We start from the raw sequence: 10,000 nt of genomic DNA on the forward strand, positions 1-10,000 counted from the left end.
CTCACTCCTTCTCTCTCCCTCTCCCTCTCCCACCTCTCTCTTCTCCCCCTCAATTTTCATCCTTCCTCTCTCTTCTCTCCCCTCTCTCCCCTCTCCCTACTCCCCTCCTCCCTCTCTTCCCTGCTTTTCGTTCCCTCTCTACCTGCTCTTCCCTTCCCCTCTTCCCTTTTTTTTTTTTTCCCCCCTCCTCTTTTCCTTTTCCCTCCCCCCTCCCTCTCTCCCTTCCCCCCCCCCCTCTCCTCCTCTCCTCTCCTCTTCTCCTCTCCCTCCCCCCCTCTCCTCTCTCCTCTCGTCCCCCCCCTCTCCTCCCTCCCTCTCCTCTCTCTCCTCTCCTCTCTCTCCTCTCTCTCCTCTTCTCCCCCCCCCTCTCCTTCCTCCCTTTCCTCGATCCGCACCCAATCTCGAAAGATCCCATAAAAAATGTACCTCCCTCCCTTCCTACTCGATTCCTTTCCTTTTTGGGGGGCCCCACAGCGCATCCTTCCGCCCGTGTGTGTGTGTGTGTGTGTTTTTGTGTGTTGTTTTGGGGGTTGGTTTTGTGGTGGTGTTTTGGTTTGTGTTTGTGTTGGGGGTTGTGTTGTGTGTGTGTGTTTTCAAATTTTATTAGGCATGGCTTTTTTTATTTGTGTTGTTTTTATTGCGAATTTGGGTGTTTTGTGTACCATATCGTGTGTTATCTTTTGTGGTCTGTCAATTTTTTTTGGTTTTAATTTTTAACGGGTCAGTATATTTTTGTGTTAAAGTGGTCATGTACTTCCTTCTTCTCTTCTCTCTCTCTCTCTTCTCTCTCTCCTCTCTCTTCTTCTCTCCCTCTCTCGCTCTCCTCTTCCTCTCCTCTCCTCTCCCCTCTCTCTCTCCTTCTTTATTTTCCCTCCGCTTCTTTTTGAAAGCGAGGGGAGCTCGTTAATAAAGACAATTCTTTGTGTGCTTTATTATTTGGTAGTTATTGTACGCAGATTTTGTTTCAGACACACGCGAGGACATGTCACTAGGGAATATTTACAACTTCCTCTCTTGTTTAAAGTCGTTTGTATACGCCGGGCTTCGCTGTCTTCTGTATGTTTGTGCACATGTGTGTAGGTGTATCGGTGTCTATGTGTGTGTGTTTTTTTTTTTTTTTTTTTTTTTTTTTAGTATCAGGTAATACATAAAAACATTGTGTTGTGGGTTCGTTAATTGGTTAGTTGAAGTGAAACAGCACGAAACCGTGGGGTTTGGAGATCAGGGTGTGATAATGGTATGTGTGATTTTCCTTTTGCTTATAAGATCGTAACACGTCTGTAACACGCCACGGGCGCCTCGCCGCTGACACAGCCCAGACGGCCTCAGGTTACAGCGGCCAGACTCCCCTTCTCGCCGATGGGCATCGCGAGCCAGACCTCCTTAACGCGGTAGTGTGGGGCCGCCCTCATGAGCCCCTCCACAGACGCCCATTGACAAAAGGGCTTGTGGCGGACCCTTGTCTGGCGAAGGCCCTGCGGCGAGGCGGGAGTGTCCTCGGCCGGGAGATGGGGGCGGGCTCCCCCTTTTTGGGGGCACACAATGGGTGGGGATTGGGAAGGGATTTGACTCCTGGTGGACTTTTTCTCCGACTCAGGCGCCACACGGGATCGAGAGTAGGTGCAGCTGTCCCCGGCTGGCTGATGAATGGCTGAGGGGAAACCTAATGCACAAACAAGATTCTCGGAAAGCGGCACGGCAGTCCCTTTCTGACGCCGCCGCCTCATTAATATCCCCATAGCTTGTTTTTCGGGGTTTTTCCCCAAAACAACAACCACAGCTTTCATTTTGAGGGGTTTTGAAACTCCCGGGGCCCTTTTTGGGGGGACTGTTGACCCCGCGATGACCTCTCAGTCCTCGGGGAGCGAGCGAGGGGCGATTTAGAGGACAGGGTGAGGGGAGAGGACGAATGGAGAGGCCGAGGGGGGGGGCGAGGGGAGAGAGCGGCGGGAAAGAACGATAACAAGGGGAGTGGGCGATACGTGAGGGGAGAGGAGAGGAAACCTAGAGGAGAGTGCGAAGGGAGAGAGAGAGGGGAAAGGGCAAAGCCAAGATAACGAAAGTGAGAGAATAGGCTGATGAAGGAGTGAGAGAAAAGAGGATAAATATTAAGGGCGAAGACGGGAGCGTGGAGAGGTGGACAGCGGAGAGAGTGACAGAAGAGGCGAGCGAAGGAGAGGAGAGGGAGAGAAGGAAAAAGAGGACGAGGAAAAAAGGCTTGCTAGAGTAGGGGATGAGGGGAGAGGGCGAGGGGAAAAGACGAAGAGAGAAGGATGGAATGAGGAAAGAGAAAAGAGTGATTGGCGACGGTGAGGAGAAACGAAGCGGGGAAGGACGAGGAGAGAGGGGAGAGGACGAGGAGAGAGAGGGGACGAGAGGGGGCCCAGGATAAGGTCCCTCGCCGCCTGGTCATTGGCCGGGCCCGCCTGTATACAAAATGAGGCCCTGATGGCCCTTTTTCCTGGGCTCCTCGTTTAAATTTTCCCCGGGCTAAAGCCCCGATTTCCTTCCCCCGCCACACAGGCGCAGAACGCGGGTTTTTTCCTCTCGCGGCTTGGTTTTGGACCCCTCACTGTCCTTCCAGCACTCGCTTGCCTTTGTCGCCAACGCATCGTATCCAAAACACTTTCCAATTTCCCATTATAGCACTTTTTATAATTTAAAAAAATCAGAGCACAGAACCCAGCAGGTCCTCATGCAGACGCCAAGCACCCGCCGCCCTACCTGAGACAAACACAAGCAGAAGGATAAGTATCGCGCGCATCCCTCCGGCCGCAGGACCGCATCGCCCCCGCGACGTGGCAGACATCAGGACTAGGATGTGCACTCACACGGAAAGGACGCACTGGGCGCCGCGCCGCCCCCACCCTTGGGGGCCGGGGCCCCTTGGGGGGGACCCCCGCCCCCCCGGGGGTCGCGTTTCCCCCGGGGCCCCGCCCGTCCAGCGCTATATCAGGGTTTTTATTGTATTAGAGTTATTGTTATTACAATTTTATTACTATCGCTATTATCATTATTATTGTTATTATTAGTATTGTTATCATTGTTACTATTATTATTATCGTTGTTGTTAAAAATTAGTGCTGCCGATATTATCATTATTATTATTATTATTATTATTATTATTTTCATCATTATTATTATTTTTTTATTATTTTTATCATTTTCATTATTTTTTTTTATTTTACATTTTTCATTCTCAGGTATTATTTTTTATCGATTTATAAAAATTTCTTTTTTCTGGGTAATGCGTTTATTAAAGGGTTTATTAGTTTTTCTAAAATTTTTCATCTCAACTGTTAAAAACCCCATCAATTTATTTACATATTCGTATCACATTGACCTTTGTTCTTTATTATTTTTATTGGCTTCACTCTTTATCTATCATTACCATCGTTATAATTAGTATATACGCACATATAAACACACATAAACACCACACAACACACACCCCAAAAACACCACACACACACACACAACACACACAACACCAAAACACACCAAAAACACCACACAACACAACACACCACACAAACCCCAAACACACACAACCCCACACACAACACACACCACCGCACATTTTATATATATATAATATATATATATATTATATTTTATAATTTAAAATTATATATATAATTTTTGTGTGTGTTTGTGGTGTGTGGGTGTGTGTGTGTGTGTGTTGGGGTGGTGTTGGGTTTTGGGTGTGGGGGTGGGTGTGTGATATTATATAATATATATAATAATTAAAATAAAATATATATTATATTAATTTATATATTTATTATAATAATTTGTGTATATTTCTGTTTATATATTATTATATATATTATATTTTAAAATAAAATATATATATATATATATTTTATTTATGTATATTATATATTATTATATTTTTAAATTTTATATTATATATATTTTTTTATGTGTGTGTGTGTGTGTGGTGTGTGTGTGTTTTGGTGTGTGTGTGTTTGTGGGGATGTGTGTATGTACCTATACTTATATACATTACAATATAACTATTTAAATATAAATATATATATTGTGTGTGTAATTATATATATAGCATTGCATTACGTATGTATTTGTAATAACATTTATATATAAAAGATTATATATAATATAATATATAATATATATATATATAATTTATTAATATATATAAATATTATATAATAAATTATATATATATTATATATATTATTTAATATAAAAATTTTATATATATATATTCTTTTCATTAATTAAATTTTTAAAATTAACATTTAAAAAATTGACCGTATCCATGTTTAAAATTGAAAAAATGAATGAAAAAATTTTTAAATGCAAAAGATGTTTTATGGCTTAAAAAATTTAGAATAACGTTAAATCAACAAAGATCCGCTTAATTCTTTCCGAGCCATCCGCCCTTTTAGGGGGTTTTTGACCCGAATAACGAGGCCCGATGTTATCCAGGCCCACGCCTTTTTTAATTCCCAGCTTATTTCCCCTTACGAAACGTTCCTAATTTCTTCCGGGGCGTTAAATTTTGATAAGGCCCAAAAATTCGGGATTTATCAGGCCAAAAACCCCTATTTACTTTTTGCCACAAATTACTCATTTTCAAATTTAAAGTGCCTCCCCGGAAAAATCTTCCTTAAATATTTTTTTTGCTCATGTTCTTTTTCGTTACAAAGGTATCAAACTCGGAACGGGATTCCATACATCAAACCGGATTTTTTTCTTTAAACGGGCTTGTTTACGGCGCTGCCATAATTTTTTTTCCCGCGTTTCTACAAAAAGTTTTTATGGCAAAATTCCCCCCCACTTCCCAACCCCCCTTTTTTATTTCTTGAAAGTTCTTTTCGGGATCGGGTTTTACCTTTTTTGGTAATCCATACGCCGTTTAATTTTAAGCTTCCCAAGAAGGGGTTTTGGCTTAAATTCGGCCCATTTGTAGAGTTTTTCTCCTTTAACCATCAATCGCGAGGGCCGTTTTTTTACGGAAAGTGTTTATGGGGGAAATTTTTATTAAAAAATTTAATTTATTATAATATCTATTTTTTTAATTTTTTTACCAACCCACCCTTTTGACTATCCCGTTTTAAAAATTACTTTTTAACCCATTAAAAATTTATAAAAAATATAATAAAAGTAAACCGGGTGTTTTCTTCCCTTTCTGAAACTTCCCCTTCGGATTTTCCTAATTTTCTTGGAAAATGTCATATTGAGTAAATTTTATATAAAATTTAAAATTTTATAATAAACTTATTTTATAAATTTAAAAAATTTTTTATAAGGATATTTATCTATCTACCTACCAGTCTGTCTATCTATCTATCTATCTATCTATCTATCTATCTATCTATCTATATATATATATATATATATATATATATATATATATATATATATATATACTGTGTGTGTGTGTGTGTACGTATGTGTGTGCGCGTGTGCATGTGCGTGTATGTTGGTATGCGGGTGCATGTCTGTGACTGTGCGCGTGCATATACGCTAGTATCGCTTTATATAGGCCATAATTATTTTCTTTGCCATAATAAATCTTATCCCCTTTCCGATCAGATAAGAAAAGTCTCTATACAGGATATTAATTTGCATTAATAAAAAGTCTTAGTTTACAGTAAAAAAAAACAAAATCTTGAGGTTTACTTGAACAGCTGGGTCTTTTCCTGCTCTCATTGATAAACTCAGACATCATTAAGTGATGCATACATCCATCCACAGTACAGGATTTCCTTTAAGGATTCCCTCGAAAAGTGCAATATGCAATATGCAGTCTTAAATCTTCGAAAATTCTGCACAGATCTCAACCCCTCTATTGGTTGGACGACGTAGGAGAAAGGACACCATCCTACCTTACGCCCAATGGGGAAGGAAGACAAGTGTGGATGTTGACACTATTATCCGAATGCAGATGTTTTTATGTAATAATGTTTTATGGACTTCAGCTGTAAAGTCTTACGAAGTACCTTTCTCTGTCAAACCTTTCTTAACATCATATAAGAAGCCTTGCAGAAAGTCCAGACTGACATTTATTAGTCATAGAGTTATACTCTGTGTAAGCAATATGAGCATATAATATTTTCCTATTCATCTTTTGTTTTGTTTTTTCTCTCATTTTTTTTCTCTTCAGTTTCTCGATAAGAAGGGAAAATGTTTATGCTTGTATTATTCATAAACTTACAATGTTTCCTTGATTGTATATCAGCACTTTTTAAAAGTATGTGTGCGAAAGCAGTCTTCTGATGCCTCCCCTTTAAAACCCGGGAAAACCTTTATTTTCGTCCCCAAACGCAAAGTCGCAATATTGTTTGAAAAATTTACTACGCTTTGCTCCAACTTTTTGTGGACCATTTTAATATACTGCTCTCTCCATTACACTTGGTCGGTCTCTACGGTCTCCTGCCCTTTGAAGCTTGTCTTTTTATCTCCTCGGGTGGCTGTTTATCAAGTTTCACTCGAAAACACGTTTTCCTCATAAAATTCTTGTAAATGACGGATCCATCTCCCTCATCAATCTTCACCGATACATTTTATAAATATTAAGTCATACCACATCACTGACTGTATATTACGTAAGTCCGTAATATCTTCATGCTAAAGGGAATATCCATTGGCTACTGTCATTCGCATTTCAAATTTCGCGTCCAGATTTTGCCATGAGATTCCATCCTGCTGAAATGAAATGATACAGTGATATGGCTCTTAGTTCCGGTCACACAGAATTGGATTTTTCGCATTCTTTAATCCTTTGCAAAGGTCTAAAATTAAGGGTCTTGTAGAACTTGCCAAAACAAACCATGCTTTCGAAAGGGCCTGCATCAGGGCATATGTCTGTCCGGGTGATGGTAGTTTCCTACTAGTATTTCAACTGAAAAAAGTATGTACTTTTCTTCTTATGTACTAAAAGGGGATTAGGAGGGATTGTAAAGCGAGTCTTATTGTTTCCTAAGGGAACTGTATTTTTTCACAAAAAATTTTTTAAACATAATTTATGCAAAAAATTTTATACTTTTAAAGCATTTAAAAATTGAGACATACAAAGAAAAGAACATGAACTTGCCAATTTGCAAACTGTATAATAGGCTAAATAGGACAACCAAGAAAAGAAATAACCTGAGCGATGGCCGAAGTTGTCACGGGCTGAAGGTTGAAGATTTTTGGTTGATATGCAGGGACAAGGGTTTCGTGGGGGGACGGGTTTTGAAATGTAGCTCCCTTTAAAGTTACTTAGACGGGAAAACCAAAAAGGCATTTTTTTTTAAAAGATAGACACGAGTAGAAAGAAAAGAGCGGTGTCCCGGAAAAGTTCTCGACAGCCGAATCTCCCAGACAAAGTAAAGTCTCAAAATTTCTAAAAGTAAATTTGTCGAGAGAGTCCCAAGTCCTCATAGTCCCATGCATATGTATTTATATGTATGTATATATGTATGTATGTGTATATATATATATATATATATATATATATATATATATATATATATATATATATTTTGGTGTGTGTGTGTGTGTGTGTGTGTGTGTGTTATTGTGTGTGTGGTGTGTTTGTGTGAGTGTGAGAGTGTGTGTGAGTGTGAGTGTGTGTTGTGTGTGAGTGTATGTGTTATATGTGTGTGTGTGGTGTTGTGTGTTGTGTGTGTGTGTGTGTGTGTGTGTGTGTATCTATATATTATATATTATCTATATATTATCTCTATATATATATATATATTATATGTAAGAAAAGTGAAACATCATGATAACTAATCTGTATACAGTTTTCATCAAGATGACCATCTTATTCTAATTACAATAAAGTCATAATAAGCATAAATATATAAGCACAACTAACATCCTCCTACTTTAAGATTATTAAAGAAGACAAAATAAGATTTTTTGCGTATTACTCGTGGACATCTATTTTTATTGAAGAAAAAACATCATCTTCATTAATTTGAAGATATTTATGAATTGCAAAATTCTGCAGAAAGTGATCTCGGCGCTTCAGCAAAGTCATCACATTTTCATTGATTGTCATATTTTATCTTATTTTAATTACAGTCTGTTATGTGTTCCTCCAACACATCAGATTATTTCCCCAATGAAAAAACACATACATTTAAAGGTATTAACGAATATGAAATAAATTGATGAGCGCAAATGAAGAATGTAAACGAATTATTTGATGTATCTCAAGTTTTATCAGTAATGAATGTGTTAACTTGTGCATTAGTATAATATTAATGTGTATACCATATATATGTCATTTTGGGGTAATATAAAGGTATTTGTTCGAGCTATTTTATCTGGCTGAGATAAACTGGCTGAGAAGACGCTCGAAAAAAGACCTAAACAAAATTCGATTCGATGTTTTTGGCTCAGACACCTTTGAGAACTGACTGAGAACGGTCTTGGATTCCACTCGGGTTTCCTCTCTTTCTCTTCTTTTCCGTCGTCTCATTCTTATTTGTTTTTTATTGCATTCAGAATATTAGACGATCACAAGGAAATACAAGTCAGTATCTGTTTTCAGACATTTCCTGAGTTTAGTATAAAAACGTAAATGCTGAAACAGATCAATACAAATATGATAAGATAAGAAGCGAGAGAGAGACGGAGAGAGTCAGACAGAGAGAGAAACAGAAGTCAAACAGACAGATAGATAGAGAGAGAGAGAGAGAGAGAGAGAGAGAGAGAGAGGGGGAGAGAGAGAGAGAGAGAGAGAGAGAGAGAGAGAGAGAGAGAGAGAGAGAGAGAGAGAGAGAGAGAGAGAGAGAGAGAGAGAGAGAGAGAGAGAGAGAGAGAGAGAAGGCGAGAGTCAAACAGACAGAGAGAGAGAGAGAAAGGGGGGGGGAGAGAGAGAGAGAGAGAGAGAGAGAGAGAGAGAGAGAGAGAGAGAGAGAGAGAGAGAGAGAGAGGAGGCGAGAGTCAAACAGACAGACAGAGAGAGAGAGAAGAGAGAGAGAGAGAGAGAGAGTCAAACAGACAGAAAGAGAGAGAGAGAGAGAGAAAAAAAGATCATACAATGAGATAAGTTAAGAAGCGAGAGAGAGACGGAGAGAGTCAGGAAGGAGAAGAGGAGAGAGAGAGAAGGAGAGAGAAGAGAGAGGAGAGAGAGAGAGAGAGAGAGAGAGAGAGAGAGAGAGAGTAGAGGAGGAGGAGAGAAGGAGAGAGAGAGAGAGAGAGAAGAGAGGGGGGGGAGAGAGAGACGAGAGAGAGAGATGAGAGAGCAGAGAGGAAGAGGAATGAGAGAATCAATGCCCCAAGGTGAATGGACTCTGAAAGAGGATAGATAAATATAGGAAACACAAAAAAGAGTGAAATAATCGTTTAGTTATGATGAAAGATAGGAGGTTGATAATATAATTGTAATTATCATGCTACAAATCGTGTTAAATGATACTATGTTGAACGAAGTATCACATCATTTCGTTTATTATCCATAGAGAGAATGATCTATCATGTACGTACCTCTCTCTCTCTCGTCTCTACCCTCCCCTTTCCTCCTCCTCTCTCTCCCCTCTCTCTCTCTCTCTCCTCTCTCTCTCTCTCTTCTCTCTCTCTCTCTCGATCGATCGCTCGATTGATCTATCTATCCATCTATTTATCTAACTTTCTATCTATATATCTATATATCATTCTACCTATCTATCTATCTATCTATCTATCTATCTTGCACACTCTAAACATTATATCTTACTGTTACTTAATTTCCCAATGATCTTATGAAAAGATCCTTCTCTCTCTTTTTGCAAGTTGCTAAAGGGTTTGCGACTTCTCACGACGCTTCTCCTTGATACCTTGTCTATTATTTCTACTCTCCGTCTATTCAACCTTCATGCTCTTAAATCAACTTTGTTTCCATCTTTCTTCCTCTTCTCGAGTTGCCATCTACCGCTATCTCCTTCCCTTGTCTGCCCACACATCCGTCTCCTTTTCTTCGTCATATGCAGCAAACCTCTTCCCTTTCGTTTTATAATATGTTCTTGTCTTCGATCAACGTGTTTTGTTATTACAA

The 10,000-nt window shown here is 39.2% G+C and overlaps 1 protein-coding gene across 1 annotated transcript in view; it reads right to left on the minus strand.

The window, feature by feature from the left end:
- Positions 1-2,840, minus strand: part of LOC119595100 — a gene marked incomplete in the record, with an annotated part of 95,204 nt that extends 92,364 nt beyond the window's left edge. Inside the window, 1 exon segment of the mRNA XM_037944244.1 lies at positions 2,725-2,840. Within this exon segment, the coding sequence (XP_037800172.1) occupies positions 2,725-2,809 (85 nt within the window).
- Between the last annotated feature and the right edge of the window lie 7,160 nt (positions 2,841-10,000).

The sequence above is a fragment of the Penaeus monodon genome, chromosome 35 (assembly GCF_015228065.2).
Source record: "Penaeus monodon isolate SGIC_2016 chromosome 35, NSTDA_Pmon_1, whole genome shotgun sequence".
Classification (NCBI taxonomy): domain Eukaryota; kingdom Metazoa; phylum Arthropoda; class Malacostraca; order Decapoda; family Penaeidae; genus Penaeus; species Penaeus monodon.